This window comes from Channa argus, chromosome 1, assembly GCF_033026475.1.
Source record: "Channa argus isolate prfri chromosome 1, Channa argus male v1.0, whole genome shotgun sequence".
In the NCBI taxonomy this organism is placed as follows: domain Eukaryota; kingdom Metazoa; phylum Chordata; class Actinopteri; order Anabantiformes; family Channidae; genus Channa; species Channa argus.
Genome location: NC_090197.1, coordinates 30,615,400 through 30,635,006, shown reverse-complemented (window position 1 = coordinate 30,635,006; position 19,607 = coordinate 30,615,400). Strand labels below are relative to the sequence as shown.

Sequence of the window (19,607 nt, the reverse complement as noted above, 5' to 3'; positions counted from 1 at the left end):
AACATTACAAACATTACATTTTCCTTTCCTGCCGCCTTATGGGAGACACATGACTTGTGATTACAGTTTTCCACAGTTAATCCCTCGTTGCACAGACAGTGATTTCCGTAATTGATGATTAGAGGGTCTGTCGGCCTACAACAGAGGCTGTCAGCTGTCTGTCGGCATACACAGTCTCTCTGATTAGAGCTATTCCTAATAGAATTATGTGGAATGTCAATGGCAAGGTAATGAGATCCTACAATCTCATGTTAACTTTTTTAACCTTGACTTCAGTGAGCTATGGCTGCATGCGTGAGCATAAAGTGAAAGCAGATAAAACAGAAGACGAAGCAGTCAATTTGGTGAAGTGGTTAACATGGTTTTAACTGCTGCTTTCATCAGTGGCTGTTAGTGAAATGGAGTCAGTTCCACCTGATGTGAAGGCAACAGACACCTGCACATGCAACCATCCTTTTTTGCTTTCACGCAAAGTGAAAGTGCATTTTTTGGGCATATAATCCAAAATTTTCCTCTTTGTCTGTTGAATATTTTTGCTCCATGTATATACCAGTAACCTCTGTTAATCTGCTGTATTCCTATAACATGTTCCTTTGTTTTTAAAAGGACTTTCAGTCCGTAAAGAACATAAAAATGTTCGGTCTTGTTTCTCAAAGGAAAACTTTACGTAGGTATCTTTCTGAAATAGATCCAATCTATTGGCTCAGATGACGTGGCCTTGTAGTTAATCCCACCCTTTGGCCAGACTTTTTTTTTGTCCCACTATGGTGAATAATACCTAGGAACAGCATGGACCTGCTAGGATGACTGTAGAGTCTGAGACTACCTGAAAATGTCTGACGTTGTGGTGCATTTAATCATTAATCATGTTTATTTTATTTATTTATTTATTTTTTGTCCTTTCGGCTTATCCCGTGAGTTCAGGGTCGCCACAGCAGATCATCGTCCGCATTTTGATTTGGCACAGTTTTTATGCCGGATGCCCTTCCTCACGCAACCCTCCCCAATAGTTTATATGAAGCTTGAAATCCCTTTCACACAGTCTTAACTACTTCTAACAGTTTATTTCTCAGTGTAACTCAAAGAGAGTTATGGTAACAGTTATGACTTGGTTGACACGCTTTCCTTCATGTTATCCACATACAAGGCAGGGATACTGCGGCTTCCCTTGTATGCCTTGATTCTTCAGCTCAGTGGTAAATACTTCGATGGTGTTGTTCAGCAGTTGGATGCTGCTCTTAGTCACCAAACAGTCCTGATCTTTTGGAAAATATGCTGAATTTGCTCCTGAAACTTGAATAGATGCCTCTAGAGATTGAAGAAAATGTCTGTGAGTTTATAGATAGCAAATAGAAGGTTCATAGAAAGGTAATAAAATACAACCTTACCACTGCACACAGCCAGCTTGTTTCCCCCTACATACTGGGTGTTCCATTTGTGTCTTGTCTGCTCACTGCATTCATCATATAAACGGCTCCTCCTCAAAAAGGCAAAATCATAACCCTGTGAAAACAGACTCACATTATATCACTAACCCTTTTTGTATCCGGAAAAAAGTTATCACAGACTTATTTGCCACTGTATATAAAATTGAATGTACAGCGTACATGGTTGCACAGAGGTTTGCAATAGCGCTTGTTGTTGACTGTGACACAAGTCAACCCGCCATTGACAGGCACTTCAGCATCAGGACATGTCTTTGGCAATGCACCATGGCATTCTGTATATTTAATAAAAAAAGAGAATTAGAATTTTACATATATATATATATATTTACACATATATGTCCATTTTGAGTTTACACAGTGCGATGGCTCCTTTGTCATCTGTTATAATCAGTGAAGAAAATGAACAATAAAAATTACATTATCTTAATCAGCATGTTTGAGAGCATGTTCAGTGGGTGGGATTTCTCTGTTTTTCCAGGCAGTGTTCACTAAATTCAGTGCTGAACCTAAAGTACTTTGACACAATTTAATAGACCTATATGAATGAATGATTATGATCATTCATTTTCCTGATAATGTACTGTTGGTTTTGAACATTAACCATAAATTTGTAAAACATCAGATATCACTTGGAAGAAGTGTGGACCAGACAGAATGTCCCCTCACTAAAGATTAGATACATAAACTGCTCCCACAAAACACAGACATTTGTACAGACGTGTGTGTGGCTCATCCTCCTACCTTTCAGCTGCTGTTTGTGCAGAGAATCGCTCAGACTCTTCATAGACTGAAGTAGCGCAGCTGTCTGCTCTGCAGTCATTGCAGGTGGCAGGTTTTCGCCACACCCTATCGCCACCTGTTGGTCAGTAGCAGACATCATCGTCAACTTGATATAAAATGAAAAGCAACTTGTAGAGAAATTGCAATCAACAAATAATGATCACACTGTGCTTAAACAAAGCAATATGAGATACATTTATGTGAACAGCAGCTGCTCTACTAGGACACATTGTAATAGATTACCTTGAGATTATTCGATACATCCTCAAAGAGTTGAGAGGTGCAGTTATTACGTAAGGTTTCATGCTGAGCAACAGATGAAGATAAGACTGCAAGCGAACAAATGATATGAAATGTCCAGTTTAAGCTCTATACAGTGTGCATGTACTCAGTATTTCTCCCGGCATTCTCCAGTTTGACACAAACATACATATAATGAAAAGATTACCTGCTAATAAACAAAGCCAAACCAAAGCCGCCTTCGATGCCATGGCTACTGGATTTAAATATTTTGAAACCAGAACTGAAGGCAGAAAGCTGTGACAACTGAATTTATTGACTTTTTCTGTGGGGGCAAAGTTTAGACAATTTCCCAGTATTTTGGTTTGCAGCCAAGATTGAAGTCACTGGACTTCCAGCATTTCACAGTCTTCTAGCCTGTGAAAGAATGTGAATTTGTTCAGCACTGGATGTGTACACTTCCATTTTGTATCTGTTTGTGCTTGTGTGATTGTTTTGCAATATTTATTTTTATTTATTTTTTTGAAATTGTCCTGATTTTTCCAGATGTAACTGATTTTTCCCAGTGTGCATGCCCCTGCTTTGTGCTGATGGGGGTGCTGATAGCACATGCTAACTACTCTAATTAGCATTCCTCCTAGCACAGGATGCCATTACTACATCTGAGTTGGTTGTGACTCCGTTATGGAGCCAAATGCCAGCATGAAATTCATGAACACTCACATGTGCACACAGGCATACACACAGCATCAGACACCCTGGCTGACTCAGTGTCAGTCAGTAAGTTGTGCCATGAAGACTGTGTAAATAATTCACTGTGGATATTCATAATGGATGTATGATGATCTGGGAGCAAATGAATTATTGAAGCTTTTAGGACGTGTGATTGATCTCATTAACACAGAGAATTGACTCTTTATGTTTGATTTGAGGAACAAAGATTAGTCCCCAAAATGGACCTGGAGAGCTGCCATTATTTTCTAACCATCATTTCCTGTCGTGCTTTTTTGTGAGGCAGAAAGACGTAACATTATTTTTTATATTTAACGTCGTGGTAAATCCATATACTATAAAAAGATCAAGCTATGTTTTTCTTTTTGTCCTATTGGCTTATCCCATGAGTTCAGGGTCGCCACAGCAGATCAATATCCGCGTGTTGACTTGGCACAGTTGTCATGTGGGATGCCCTTCCTGACGCAACCCTCCCCAATTTCAACCAATCATTTATTGAGTACAAAATTACAAACAATAAAACATTTATGAAAGCTCAAAATCATGCTGCAGTGGTTCAGAGGAGAACACCAAAGATGTGGAAGGTTATGTGGAAGTTTGTTATTTGTTTGAATTAGGGATGATTCTAGCTACATGCTGGAAAGCTTATACAGAAAAGTGGTGTGAAATGTTTCCAGTAGCATGTCAGTACCTGTACATACCAGGTATTCAGAAATAGTATTGTGAGTAACTTTAAATAGTGCCTGAAATTGGTATCCACTCCTGATGCAAACGTGACCTTGTCTGTTTGTCCTGGCATGATGCCTCCACCTGTGGTTGTTCACTGTACATCTGGTGTTATAAGAGGATCCTACAGTGGTATCACACAATTGCTTATGGTAGCACAAAACATACACTGGACATGATGGTGTCCATGTTGAAAGCAACCCTGTCTCTAAAGATTTCTATGCAACTAAACTGCAAATGTGATCACGTATTTGTGGCGTATGTAATAATTACTTTCCAAAATGTCTTTTTTCATTAAGTGAAAGGGAACTGCCAGGAGGTGCTTGGGGAGGGTGGCGTGTGTACAATGCACAGGACCATCAAGCCAACGACCTGGGATCACCCCCCCCGGGCTTCCAGCAGTTGACCCTAAGGTTAGAGCAAGATTGTGGATGTGTTTAAAAGCAATAAAACATGTTTTGTGTAAAAGGTCTGTTGGATATTACACCAGGCCTCGATTGTCTTCAGACCCTAACCAGCTCCTGTACCTGCCTAACCACAACCATAAAATAACTCAATCTTTTGGCTCTAGTATCACTAGATTTTCCAGAAGCTTCACAACAGACTTCAGAGAGATTCACTGGACCCTTCCAAGTGTTTTACTAACATAGCACTCCCATCCGTCGGACAAGGACAAAACAGCACGAACCTAATTCGGGTTTGGGCAATTAAAACAATTGTAGTAAGTGTTTGACATTTTATATTTTTTATAACCTGCAGTCAGTAGTTTCACCTTTCTGGAAGGTTTTGATTACTTGGAGTCACTTTACAAACTAAAGCTGTGGTTTTCCCATTAGGAAACATATCAGCACTGACATGTCCAAACACAGCATGCCCTTTCTGTCTGTGTGGTATAAAAGTGATGCTGAATGAAGTGTATTATAGGTACAAGCTCTCCTAAATACTTAAGACAATCTCCCTGCACCTTGTCTACATCCCACACAGGCATTGTGCTGAATTAGCCAGCCGTGGAAAATGGCTACTCTGTTGTCAAATGATTCACATGGATGAGCCACAGAAAGCTGAGCAGTTAATTGGTATTCAGGAAGACGCTGTGCTACCTGTTTCAAAGACTGTCTCTGTTTGGGAGGATCACCGTGCCCCCGGGGAATATTTGAGCTCAATCACAGCTGATGAATAGCTAATAACGCATATTAGCTCATTTTAATTACTGCTTTGCTTTTATCACGAGGCTGATTAATTTTCTTAACACGGAGAAGCCGCTGCATTTGCGGATCATTTTAAGGCCGCAACAGACGCCCCTGAAAGAGATTTTTGGAGATTAATGTGCTTATGCCTTTGGAAACAAGGGTTTGACATAGAGATACAATCAAACTGATGTCAGTTGAAAAAAGCCTCTCTCCACACAAAAATCAAAGTGAAGAGAAGGGGGAGACAAGCCGGGAATGCGGCAGTTGAAAGTGGGCCTGATCACTCCAGCTGTGCTGTATGTAACTTTTGAAGTGCTGCAGGAGGCTCAAAAAGACACATTTTTCTCTCTGTCTTCACCTCATACACTAATTAACAAACTTACAGGGACAGAAATGTCTGTTGGGAGGATGAGAACTTTCCATGAAAAGTGTTAATATACATTTAAACTATATGAAGAGCTGAATGACGGGTCCAGTCAACCCAAACTCTTTTTTTACCACCCAAATTAGTGGAAAAAACATGTTTAGTGAGAGACCATCTTCCCTCCCTCTACTTCCTGATGGATCCCACTGAGTGAGCCGATGAAAAGGGATCACACCGTCACTTAGTCATCCAGCCCGTCAGTCAGTTAAATGAACATGCAGATCGCTCAACACCTACAGGAACGAAGAGAACATCCACGTACCAAAGCAACAGCCCAGAACACACACCAGATGGAGGAAACTATTAATTTATCAAATATTTATAAGATGCAAATGTGAATAAAAAAATGATGGCGCTGTCCCTGAACACCTGTTTCCCTGCCGGTTTACCAAGCTTTTGTTTACCACCTGTCTTCTAACACACTTCTCCCCCTCCTGTACACCAGCAGGCCTGTGAGTTTATCTCTAGTCTTTCTGCTTACCACTTCTGCAGCTTGTTGACTAGCTTTCATGTGAGATATAGACTTTTTCCATTAAACATGCCTGTTTACTGTTTTCCCTTATGTCGGAATTGCCTTTGCAAGCTTACTGTATTTACCTCAGTGCTTTTTGTTCCCCATTTCTTCACGTGCCTCCTGTTTTCTTGCAAACTCAGCTTCCACTGATATCAGATATTGTGACATAATTAGCGATGCATTGCTAATGACATCCTATGCATCCACTCATTTACTGATTGGCATGTCTATTTGGCTGTCAGCCGACCTTTACAGTCCGCCAGTATGACAAGCTGTTTACCTTCTATCCCAGTGCAGTTTTTGAAAATGAATTATGTATGTATGCAACTTTACACCAGTGGTTTGCACCCATTATGGCAAAGTACTGTGATTTTCATAAAATATTGTAATCCTGTCCAATCGAATACTCACAAGTTTTCAGTTTTTTACGTTTTAGCTCAATAGACTAGATACAGATACTCTCTTCCTGGGCTCAGGAGTAATTTGGAAGACCATTGTCACTTAATTCTAAAGGTGGAAGCCGTACATCGATTCTGTACAGAAACGCCACAGATTTTTCTGGGCCCAAGCTTATGACAGATGCACCAAAAGACATCAGAAATATTTTCTGTTATCAGACAAGTCCACGGTTTAGTTTGTTTTCAGGAGAAATAGAGTATCGGTGCTCACGGTGAGAGTGACCTGAATATGTGTGAAGGTACTATCAATGCAGAGGAGTACATTGGGATTTTGGAGAGACATCTGCTCCCATCAAGGCCACATCTGTTCCTGAGAAGTCTGTGCATATTTGAGCAGGATTGTAAGGTCTGAGTGAATGAAATAATCAGATTTAACCTTTTAGAATAGCATTGGTAGCAATAAATAGACTATTTAGAAATAACTAACTGAAAACTATTGTCACATATTCTGCCGACACAATGCAAAATTGATGAATATGAAAATCTATAAATGGGTGTCCATGTTTAGCTTCTTGACTTATACTGTTAGACTGCTGAAGATTGAAACAGGAACTCATACAACATATATGAGAGCCTGCTTTATCACCTGAAGGGAATCGGGGTCAGAGGTGGGGATACGCTCCAAAGCTTCATGACAGAAGCACACAGAAAAAGCAAGAGTTCATTGTTCGTGTGTTTAAGGGGTTAGCACTGCTGCCGAATGTTGACAAGAGGCCAAAAACCTGGTGCCAGTTTTTTCTATTTCTAAAGAAAAAAAACACCAGCATGAAAGCTTGTTGAATGGTGCTTGAGGAGGCTTTGCTAATGATCAATACAGTGTTTACTGAACAAATTTTCTTTAAAAATCATTTCTTTGGAAATGAGGAATCAGCATAAAATTGTTCTTGACACATTTCTTCACGCTGGTGATTATGTTCTGTGTTTTAGTTTAAGAAGATTTCACACTGTAAAATCCTGTTTTTATGAACAGCAACAAATTATTAAAACAAAATACATTAGTTAATAGTAATTTGTGTTGGTTGGAAGCACTTTATGACAAACAAAACTAAATGTACTGTTTTTACAGTAGTACATTGTCAAACCAATATAGTACTTTCTTGTATAATGTAAGGAAATGCATATATCACAAATATTAAATTAACATACAGCAAGAGTTCAGAAAAAATTGAATCTTAGAGCATTTGTTAAGCTTCTAGACAAGAGTTTTCATCAGCTAGTAAAATGCATTTTTTCCTACTGAGAAGTTGTGTTGACTGAATTTCACAACGGTCCAGACTTTTATTTCGTACAGAAATTTGATGACAAATGCAGAGTTAGCCAGTTGTTTCCTGCTGAGGATGTTTGGCCCTGCTCACTGGAGTGTTTCTGATGTGGTCTGTAGGATCTCAACGGGAAGTTTGTCTTCCACATCAAGCAACTGGGAAATGATTGTTAATTACATGCCACCAAACACGTGAATTGTTAATGAGACGTGAAAAATTACGACAACCTTTACCTCCAGTTCTGTTTCTCTCAGTCACATTCTCAGTTTCCTGGAGAGACTTATGCTGCTAATGGACTCTACGACAGTAAAAGGCTTTTCAGATTAGTGCTGCCAAAGCAGCTTTAAGATTCTTCTGTGGTCCCACCTGCGGGACCCTCTGTTGTAGGCGAGATTGAATCAAAACATTTTGTTCTTCCAGGAAGAAAATCAGAGTTTGTGTAAAGACAACTTTAAAGCTTGAATAGTAATGTTGTATTTGTCACATGTTGCAAGTACCAGCAAGAAAAAAGTGTGTGGATTATGGATTGTGTTGCACAGTGTCGGTTTTCATATAAGACACTGTGCATGTCTGTGTTCGCATGAGTTACAGATTCAATTTTCCCCTTTATGTGACTGTAAATGCTATTTGAATAAAACGTGAGACAGTAAAGTTTCCTCTCACATTCAAAGTGAACTGATCTGTGGTAACAGAGACCAGAGCTGAACAAAGACCTACTTTCACTCCTTTCCATCAGAAATGTTCTGGTTAAAGTCTGATGCAGAGGGTCAGTGATATTCTTCTTTATTGTTTAGCATCACTCTTACAGCTGACCTGAAAGAGGAGCACTGTGTAAAGTCAAATCAATGTGGGTGGAGGACAAGTCAATCACACTCACATTCACATTTCCACTTCAGCCAGCCCTGCAGCAAATGTATTCCTACTACACATTTGATGTCTTTTTCATAGTTGAGCAAAATAAAAATAAAAAAGACATAAAATGGGACTCATTCCAAAATTATATATCAATTTTAATATATTGGTTTTGGAAAGACTTTGCTGCCTGACATTTATCAGCCATTTTCTCTCAAACACAGGTGATTATAAAACCAGAAATTGGACCAATTTATGAGTAACTATCTTAAAATGACTCAACTCTAAGTCTTTTGAGCAGTTATTATGTTGGCATTAAGTGCTGATTTATTCATACAGTCTCATTTTGGATTGCAAATGCTCCAACTCCCCTGCTAGACAAAAAGCTAAGAGTTTATTGAACATAAAAACCTGCATTTTTGTTATGGTTGGAATAAAACACCCCATCAGATTCGACTGCAGTTTGCAAGGATCAGCAACATGCATGAAGTAATAAATAATAATAATAATAATAATAATAATTTAGATGTTTTTCACAAAGAAATATTAACATCAGTGTTTACACAGAACACAGCGCTAATGTGTAAGCCACTCATATGAATAAATAAACTGGAAGTGTTTATTGTGCATTGCCAATATAACACAGCATCCATAGTAATTACTAAATCATTCTTCTTCCATGATAAAGAGCTATGCAAAATGAAAGCATTTGTGATGATTTATAAAGCTGATGATTAATAACTCATGCATAATAATATTACTTCATTGTCAAGTATGCTTGCTTTAAACCCAGTGAACTATAAGTTATAAAGTTATATTCTTAGTCTATGAGGATTTAGTGTTGGTATCTCCAAACCAAAATCTGTGAGGAGAAAAAAACAGTGAGATAGTTAGATCATTTCTGAATGAGGCGTGAGTAAGGATATTCACAAATATAACAAAACATGTTATGATTATGTGATATTATGGGTTTATGCATCATAATTGATTCCAATTAACACAGTCTGATGCTGCATCCAGAAACATAAACTCTATTATACAATGAGTAAACCATACGTGAATTCTGTCCAGAAAAAGATCTCTGGGCCCAAACCATTTTTTATGCCAATTTGACCAATCAGAGATTGACAATGTGGGGTTGACATCACGCTGTGTTAAATGTATGTTATTGTGTGCCATGTTATGAGGCACTGTGGTGGAGTGAGATCATCACAGCTAGAAGGTTCCCTGGCTCAAAGCTCCAGCTGGCTGTGGCTTTTCTGTGTAGAGTTTGTGTGTTTTCCCAAATATTCCCCAATTCGAAAAGTATTTAAACAAAATATATATGTATGAGTGTGAGCATATACCTCACATGATGGCGCCCTTTACTTGACAGCTAACACTCTATAGGACACCTGGTAATTCTGACTTTTTTAAAAACGAATGAAATAAAATGCACAAAAAGATTTTTCCTTCTGAGTGATTTCAACAAGTGTCTCCTGGGTCATCAGCTATTTTTCTCCCGTCTAGCCCTCGAGCTTTGCTCTAACATATCGCAGCTCAGCAGCATTAGCATATGAGTCAGAGCACCAGAGGGCGACACATGCTCCGACGTTAGCCTCCATGCAATACGTGCAGAGCAGAGAAAGATGTCTGACTTGCACGTCAGGTGCTATTTGCCTCAAAACCTGCTCTGTGTGAGCTGGTGGATATGTGGGCGTCAGGTGAAGCATGTGTGTCTGTGTTTTTAACACCACACGATTCAAACAGATGCTTCACTAAAACATCACAGAGAGCTGCTCCTTGCTTCATTATTTCTAAATGTCACTGTTGTCAACTCCGTCCACTGCAAATGCCACAGTGGCAGCCTGATTGTTTTTTTTTTTTATTGTTATTCCTTTCCTTGGTTTTGATTCCAACACACAAATCAATACTTACTAATTCAGACAGGGAAAGTAAATAGGAACTTCAGTCCCTGATCGAAGAGCTCAGCCGTTATTTTTTTTCCACTGAACCGACAGAAAAGTGTGGATGAGTTATTTAACCGTGTGAATGTGATGTGTGGTGTTGCTAAAACAAGCATCCATCCCTGTGAAAAAGGTAGCAGCTGTAAATAAATCACGACCAATAAAAAGAATAAAATCAAACTGCTGAAAGTTGCACTTATCGTTTTTTTTGTTGGTCATCATACACTGGAAATATTCACATGGCTCCTGAAGGTCCCTGTTTGTACTGTGTGCAGCAAATATTATTATTATTTTGTATACTAAAAGGCATGTTGTGCACCAGTTATTATACTTTCTCCAGGGAAAATGTGTTGAATGAACAAATCAGCAGCTTGTGAGCTCGTGCACGGATGATTGCACCTCCTGAAGCTCTGAGACTAATTGATTGATTGTTTGTCTGCAAGCAACAGCAGCTGGTGTCGACTTCAAAGTGCACACAACCAAACCTTGTAATGGTGACTCGATGTGACCCTCACCCTGGTTAGAAACTACTGCAGCTATAACCCATAACATTGAGATATACAGATTATGCAAACAATAGCTTGACAACTGATTAACTAATTGTAATATTTTTGGTTACGTGTTAACTTCATATGTAAACCTATCATGACATCACACTGTATCCATCTTTGAGTTATGAATGAATACTGGCAAAACTGGTTACCAGCCTCACCTTTGTGTTTAGTGCTTATTAATGATGCTAACACACTAAACTGAGACTGTGAATGAAGCATCCATTATAGCTGCCAAACATCCTGTGTTTAACAGGTGATATTGTGAGTGTGTGAGCATGCTGCTATTAGTATTTAGCTCGCAGCACTGCTCTCCCCAAGTAGGCTACAGCTTCACAGAGCTGCAAGCAGGGCTCCAGGCTATTTTGTTTTTGATACACTGCCAAAGGTAACATTTGTCCCTTGATGTCTTTGGAAAGGTTATCCCACTCTTATTATTAACACTGCTCCAATTTTGTCCTTGATGAAACTAACTGCAAGGTAAGTTTTTTGTTAAATTAATATTAATGTGATTTACCATATTCTCACAGACATTTCAACGTCAGTGACAGTTTTAATAAAGCTATAAAATAACAATACGTTTTTTGCATTCTTGACTACAAATTAGCCTTTTCTGGGAGAAGATGGGTCTGAGGGATAGAGTATAATGATTCAAGGCAAAGCAGAAGTTTCTGGGACAGTTTTAGGATTATTTTTATGGCTTCACTGCTTTGTTGGACTTTATAGTGAAACAGTGAGATGAGCATGAGGGGCTCGATGACATGAGGCATAAATCATGTGTCCCTGTCAGACTCGTTTACCACTTTATGGCTCTACATGCTTCTTATGCTGCTGTGCCACGTGGGACATTGTTATTACCCCATCTGACAAGTTTGTAAAAGAGTCTTACTATGAAACCAACTTTGAAAGTATGATTTTTTTCTTTGCTGTAAAATTCTGAAATGGGACTTACGTGAATTTTATTCAGAGATGATGCAGATTGGTAATATTTAACATTTGAAATTATTCTGATAGCTGAGTAATGGTTCAAACGTGTTACATGAATATGTATTTGTAATAAAAAATTCAACGATTCATTCTGCAGAGTGAATATGATTGACAGGAAAAAAGACTATTTGTTTTTAGTCTCATGCATCTGTAACAAATGTAATTCTTGACACTAAATTTCTGCTCAAACATCAGTCTGTGCAAAGCAATTCTGAGTCTATTCCTTTCCATCTTCATTTTGTGATTGTTTGAAGGCAGATGTTGGTGCAGTATCAAGTACTGACACTATTGAGCCATTGGAAAAACTTTGAAAATTAACTAACTATCTGAATCAAGTTTATATTGAAATATTCAACTATGGGCTCAAGGTGTGTTCAGTGTATGTATATATTACGTAGATCTAATGAAAGGCTGCTCTGTATCCATCTAACAGTGAGGTTATAGCAGGTAAATGATGAAGCAAGTTACAATGAGAGCTGGTAAATTTCTGCTTTTTCTGGTTTTAAATATGACCTTACATGGGATCTGCTTGATTTATCACATGACCAATTACAACAACAACAATACCACCATCCAAAGGTTGAATCATATTACCCTGATTTCTTCTTGGTAAGAAATGTCCAACTTGAACTAGAATTTGTCCAAGCAGCTTCTTCAGACCGATGAAATGTTGTCAACCAAGAAGAAGAAGTCCTGGAAACCTGGATGACTGCGAACTTTACAGTGTGTGAATATCACACTAAATAAAGTGTGCAACTGCCGTACCTTCCAAAACCTGACTCCTTGCCTCCTCTTGTTCCTTGACCTAAAGTCATCAATTTCATTGCCATTTATTGATTCATTGCATGGTGGTGTGCATACTGATTTATACTATATATATATATATATATTATATTTTGCACAAGCCAGAAAACAAATGCAACAATTTGTCTGTGAAACTATACTGTATTTATTCATAAAAGCCCAGTGAACGCTATGGTTTGCCATATGCAGCTGTGTGTGTGTATAAACTGATTAATGTGGCTGCGAATGTAAGTCCCCATTTAGTAGAGTTCTTACGGTAACACAGTGTCACTGATGATGACAGTGTTGTTGAGCCTGACAGCACATAGTCACCTGCGACAAATAAAGTGTTGCAATGTTTACCACGACAAACACCATCTCCTCATCGCTGGCCACACAGTGGCCTCACTCCCAAATTTGTGAGTAGAACATGTGCCCACTCTGACTCAACTACTTATAACATGATATTGATGTGACGTGACTTGAACCCTGTTCTCCTGTGTTTTGTTGACCCATTCATACAACCCAACCTCACCCTGATAAACTTTTGTGGGTTTAAATTCATGGTTTTATGTCTACTACAGCTGTTACATGTGATCTAACTTTGCAAACAACAGAAGTAGCAATATTTTACCGCAGGACAGTCTCAGCACAAACACATTATTACATTAGTTTCACTGTAAGGTCTGGAAAATGCGGCATAAAAATGTAATGTTTGATGTTATGAGTGACGTTAACATTCAAGGGAGGTATGAGGAGAATGTGATTTCACACGCCTTCATTCTATACCATTCAATCATGACCTTAGGGTAGCGGCTAAACTGCCATTTAATACCATCCCACCTCACAGGAAGAGAAAACATGATTTCTGTTGAGTTTCTGTGCAAAACGCCTATTTTCATTATCTGTGCTGCTAAGTTGCTAAGAGTTACTTTTGGTTTATATTAAACACAGACCTCATGTTGTTGTGACAGGGATTTGTATTAGTAATTTTCAGCCGGGAAGAAAATTAAAGAAAATCTATTTAACTTATAAATAAATACCATTGCGTCCCATCATTGAATCATGTTGCAGATCCAGTGGTTCGTCTGCGACTGGCCCTCTGGTGGACCATCTGTCCAGGCAGATGGACAGATGGCCAGCTGGCCTAACATATTTACTGGCCCTGGGGTCCTATAGACGGACAGACTGAGAGGAGAACTGAAGGTTTTCCACATCAGCTTCCTTCAAAATGAACACACACACATACACAGAAGCTCTCTCTGTCACAGATGTGCACACAGGGAATTCAACTCTGCCAATGGAGACATCAATACTGTATTGTAGCATTACAAGGAAAAGGAGACAGGGGCACAGAACATCTTGCAGAAACCACAGCTTGAGCTGTGTGCATGTGCATATAAGAAATGTATGTGACAACCAACAGACACCATCAGTAGTTATTTCCATCAAGTACTGTCTTTTCTTTAGCTTCACACGTCCATTGTCAGTACTGCTTGTTGTGGTTCCGTTCATTATTTTATCTGGAGCCAGAGGGACCAGTGATGTCCTACATCAAGAGAAAAAGGCTGGTACTGCTTGAATTGGACAGTCTCAGTATTGTGATGGAATAAACAATGTAAAGCACATGTATTTAAATTATTGAGCTGTTTAAATTAAATTGTATGACACAGCTGTTAACATGCTGCTCTTCTGCTACCTGCTGTACTCCATGTGTACAAAAACAATATTTTTAATATATTAAGATTATTAGTTCATTTACTGATTTCTTTGTCTAATTATCCTAAGGACCCTCCGCTCAGACTGGCCTTCTCTCAGTGGTCTGACCTGTGCTCAGTCTGCCTCACTTCCTTTTACAGCTTCTGAGCTCCACTTCTACTTATCTTCCAAGTCATTTTCCTTCCAGTGATTTTGTAATCATCTGCTCATCACGACTGTCTCCAGCCTGCTCTTAATAGGTTTCTCTGTAGCTAATATCAGCTCCTTGTCTCTGTAAGCCATTAGCCTCTTTAATGAAAGCGTGACCCCCATCCGTGGCCCTGTGTCTGTCTCCCTCACAGCCCATCCACAGCTCTAGACATCAAGATGGTGAGGTGATGGAAAGCGTCACATCTTATCCTTATTCAATTTGATATTAGCTGGTTGGTCCCTACTGAGGCTGGCAAATTGAGAACCATTTAAGTTGTTTTGCTGCTTTGTTTTTGAGTTTTATTCATGATCATTTCCTCCACGTGGTGGGATTGTAGTGTGAGCTTACTCAGCATGCAGAAGCCTGCAGGGTTTGAACTCAAATGAGCTCTTGAAGAGCTTGTATGACAAGACAGGCAAATAGGAAATCGGTTTCTTCTCTGTTTCTTGAAAGAGTTAGTGACCCATAAAAAAAGACAATTATTGCTACTTTAAACGTCTAAAATGGGTCACAATGAATTATATTCTTAGTTACTAAACAAATTATTAGGTAACACACAATAGTAGATGGTGCCGTATAATATTAGTTTCCATATAAACCATTATTGCATACGGTATGCAACTTTTTAAAAAGAGTCTTTTAGAACTCACAATGTGAGTTTTTGTGGAGAGGTGCCTTTGAAACAGAAAATGTCACGGGCAGCAGCATTGTTACTGAGTGACGCTCAACCTTCTATCCAATCAGAGAACAGTGCACCTCAGATGCACATGTGGAAGAAAACCCTGCACGTCTCTGAGATACTACAGGCTTTGACACAGCATCAGCATTTAAGTTAGATAAGTTAGATTTGTTTTCCTTGCCTTTGTAACTAACGACAATTAATGTATTCAGGACAAACTGATGCCCCTAAATGTTGAATTTTTCTAACATTCTAACATCTCCGTGCAACAGGAAGGTGTGAAACAGCAAAAATTGGAGCTCTTAAAACAGTGAGCCTGTAGCTCTAAGTATGTGGTGGAGGACGTGCAGAAAATATCAAGGCTGGAATCCCCATCATTAGAAAACTCATTGTCCACATTCATAAGAAGAAGAGAGTTTGACACTAGTTAACTTGAGGCTTTGTGAGTGGGATTAATGTCTGGGGGGGTCGACTGGAGTCGTTTTTAATCAATAAATCTGACAGAAACATGCATCAGAAATGGCATCCTCCGTAATAACTGATCAAACCAAAAATGGTGGCTACCCTGAACTCACGGGATAAGCCAAAAGGACCAAAAATTTTAAATAAAAGAACCAGGTATTAGTGATGTGTACTGGGTATTTTAGGTGAAGCTTTTGATGACTGAGGCTTCATTATTTTACTTTATAGTGAACCAAATCTTAATTTAAGTAGATGCTTTGCAAGAGTAATGCATTGGTAACTTAAAAGTAACTAGTAACAGTCTAATATTATTGTAACTATTTTATAATATTTAATATTATTTTTGTTTATGATGATTGTGTTGGGAAGTTTGAATGCACCATTGCCACAGAACCAACCTTGACCTTTAATATATGTCACACTTTTGTTTTTTGTATTCAGATTGGTTGGTGCGTGCACCTTTTAGGCCGGAGGAATTAATTATAGCTGGAGATGAATCTTATTAACATTAGTATTCTTCAGAATACAGAAAGCGCAAGGTAGTGAGGTACTGTGTGTATGAGAGCTGATAGCAGCAGCAGCCACGTTAAGAGGTTTGAAGTACAGAGTGGTCTCAGTAGTGAGTGCATGTTATACAAGGAGAAAATTGGCCAAGCTTTTATCACTGAATACTAAGTTAGTGTGGTTTGATGTAAAAGTCAGGTGGTCAGCAGGAGGTGAGAGCTTTTGTCAACAGGTCTGTAATTAATTCTTGATAGCAGTGAAGACTCCATGAATTTATTGTTTTGCCAGCATTATAGTGTGATAGAAGTTTCACTGCGCATTAGTCTTATGAGCAAGTATCTGTACTATAGCCCAATGGATATTTCAAATACCTAAAACAATTACAATATGTTTTCATTAATGATTTGTAGTCTGCACCATTAGAGCCCAGGTGTGGTTGGTGTTTACCAGTGCATGCTTATAAACCATGTCGCACACTTTCTTGCATCGTTTGGGTGTTTGGAAGATATAAAAGTTTAGTTATCAGTGAGCAGACTAATCATCCCTGAATGACAACAGCATTTCTTACTCATGAACGTCCACTTTCCCACCATATAAACAGAAGCCAGGGTGACGATCAAAGAGGTCGGTGTTGGGATAACGACGAAGAAAATGGAAGTTGGTTAGATTCGAGTGGTTGTTGTTTTTTCCCAAACCTTAAAAAGCCTTAACCAAACCTTCCACTATTAGATATCAGTGTGATTTGAAGCTGCTGCCATAAACACCTGAAACACCCCAGCCAGCGTTGATTTTTTGCTAATTTCTGACAATGTGCTCCAAATCAATGCAGGCTATGCAGGGGCGCCATGTTGTTTAGATGTACTCGTAGTGAAAAACAAATATAGTCAACGCCCTAATCTGTTCTGTGAAATTATTTCACTACTTTTGCCCAAGAAAGTTTTGTCACTGTGAACGCCTGTACCTGCACACAAGTTTGGCGACGTCAGCAGGTGTATTAAACTTGCACACTCACATAGTTTTTAGACCCTCAGAGGTTTTTAGCAGGAGTATGACCTGTGTCCATGTATAGTGACACTATCTAAAAAAAACGAGAGGATAAGGACAAATGACGAACAAGGTTAGAGAAGGTTAAGGTTAGAGAAACGATCAAAACAGTGGCCTGCTTGTCAAAGTGGAAACTATGTCTCTAGTGATAAAACTGAGAAGCCAGTGTCAACACAGGCCTAAAAAACAAATATACAAAACTGGCAGAAACATTTAGGACTCAAACAAAGGCCACATCATATTTGAGGTTGCCAAGCCTTTTTTAAAATTGATCAAAGATGCAGTCATCCTTATGATCTGATGTCATCTCTAGTTCTATGAAGTCTGTTAAACCATTTCTTTGCTTGACACATTTCCTCCCAGTTGTATCATTACTTCCTTGTTTCTTTGGCGCGTTAATCATGAGGACTTCAATATTTCATGGCAAACTGTTCTTCTAAGTGCTGCTCTGGAGCTGTGGTTCCAACCACATGATGCTATTACAAAATCTTTCTATCTGCCAGCACCACTAACAACACTTATTCCAACAAATGGTAAGATTTCAACTTTAGGGAATCACCGACCTGATCGGTTTTCAGGGGGACTTTTTGCCCTTTTGCCCACCAACGAACTTTACACAAATGCTTCCTAGGCCTGAGCCAGCAGAGAAGTGTGGCAATCCACTCACGGTTCTTGTTAAATGTAGTTAGATGCTTGTAAATGGAACTGAATTAGGGCATCCAGACATCCAGACATGGCTCCATTCAATAAAGGATTTCTCTATTATATGTGTGTAGACTCTTTCACAATTGGCCTGATAAATCATGTGTGTGTAGCCCTGAAACAGCTGAGTATTATCATGCCAATGCTGAGTGGTAAATGACGGTATTATTAGACATATTCTAATAATTCAGAAGGTAACTTTCTGCCTTCCAGACATGATAGAAAGGCATAATCTTGTATTTAAAGACAGAAAAATTAAGTCAGGGTGCTTATGTTGGTGTGAAAGCAGAGGACTGTTAAGTGGGAGACAATGGTTCACCTCCCAGTTCCAATAGATGTTTGTGCTCAAGTATTTCACACATTGACGATTGACCACCCTACCCCTAATGCCTTTGTGGCTAAACCTAAGAGATTGTCAGCCTTTTTATCATTGAGAAGCATGGTAAATTGGCGACTTCTGGTGGCTGAAATAAATATGACAGGAGCTGGAGTGGCAGTCAGTGACATAATTTAAAAGCAACAAACTGCACGTAGACAAGTGAGTGACAAAGCACAAACTGCCAAACTGACCAGTCAGATATCGCCAATATAAGATTGACGTCACATCATGTTAAAGGTTTGTTTCTGTGTGTCATATTGTGAGGCACTGTGGTGGAATGAACATGTGACAGCTAGAAGGTCCCTGCATTTTCTCTCCCTGCTTGCGTAGGTTTCCACCGGTTTCCCACTCCAGTCCAAAAATATGCATGTTAAGCTAACTGGTGACTCTAAATTGTAAATGGTTGACCCTGCCTTTTGCCTCATGACAGCTGAGATAGGATCCGGCCCCCCACCTGTGATCCTACACAGGATAAGCTGTTACAGATAATGGATGGATAGATGGATGTTGTGTTTCCTTTGTACATTTGCTTGAGAACCCCTGCACATTAAATTCTCAACTTCGTCACCTTGCATTATATCCAAACACGATCAAAAGATGACGGGAGAAGAAACAGAACAGTTATAGTGAGTAATACTGAAACTGCATGTGGTCTCCTAGAAACACAACTGCATATGCTCACCCTCCGTACCACCCACTCACATCAAACAGAGACACGTACACCTTATTCCATCTTCCTCTTCGACTCCCATCTTTTGCACTTTCCCTCCCTGCCTCTTGTCCTCTGTGGATGCTGATACAGTGCACTAATCACCAGCTAAATAAATCAATGGCTCAGCCAATAACCATTACTTCAAATTAGAGCTGCTTGCTCCTGTGAGGAAAAGCAGCTGACACCTTCATAAAGGTGGCTTTCATTAGCGGCTATCGACCTGGCCAGCCATCACAGAACATAGCAGGAAGGCACACACAGCGGGAGGCAGGAGTGAAAAGGAGAAGAATGAAACAGACTGCAAGAGAAAGAAGACTCAAAGT

The 19,607-nt window shown here is 39.2% G+C and overlaps 1 protein-coding gene across 1 annotated transcript; it reads right to left on the bottom strand.

Moving 5' to 3' along the window:
• Positions 1-1,049: 1,049 nt before the first annotated feature.
• On the bottom strand, positions 1,050-2,808 carry si:ch1073-126c3.2 (uncharacterized protein LOC555816 homolog). Its single transcript, XM_067512368.1, has 6 exons — positions 2,677-2,808; positions 2,472-2,557; positions 2,190-2,304; positions 1,608-1,720; positions 1,389-1,503; positions 1,050-1,308 (listed from the first exon to the last, which is right to left on the bottom strand). Exons 1-6 carry the CDS (start codon positions 2,717-2,719, stop codon positions 1,133-1,135), a joined length of 648 nt encoding a protein of 215 aa, XP_067368469.1. The 5' UTR covers positions 2,720-2,808; the 3' UTR covers positions 1,050-1,132.
• Positions 2,809-19,607: the final 16,799 nt, after the last annotated feature.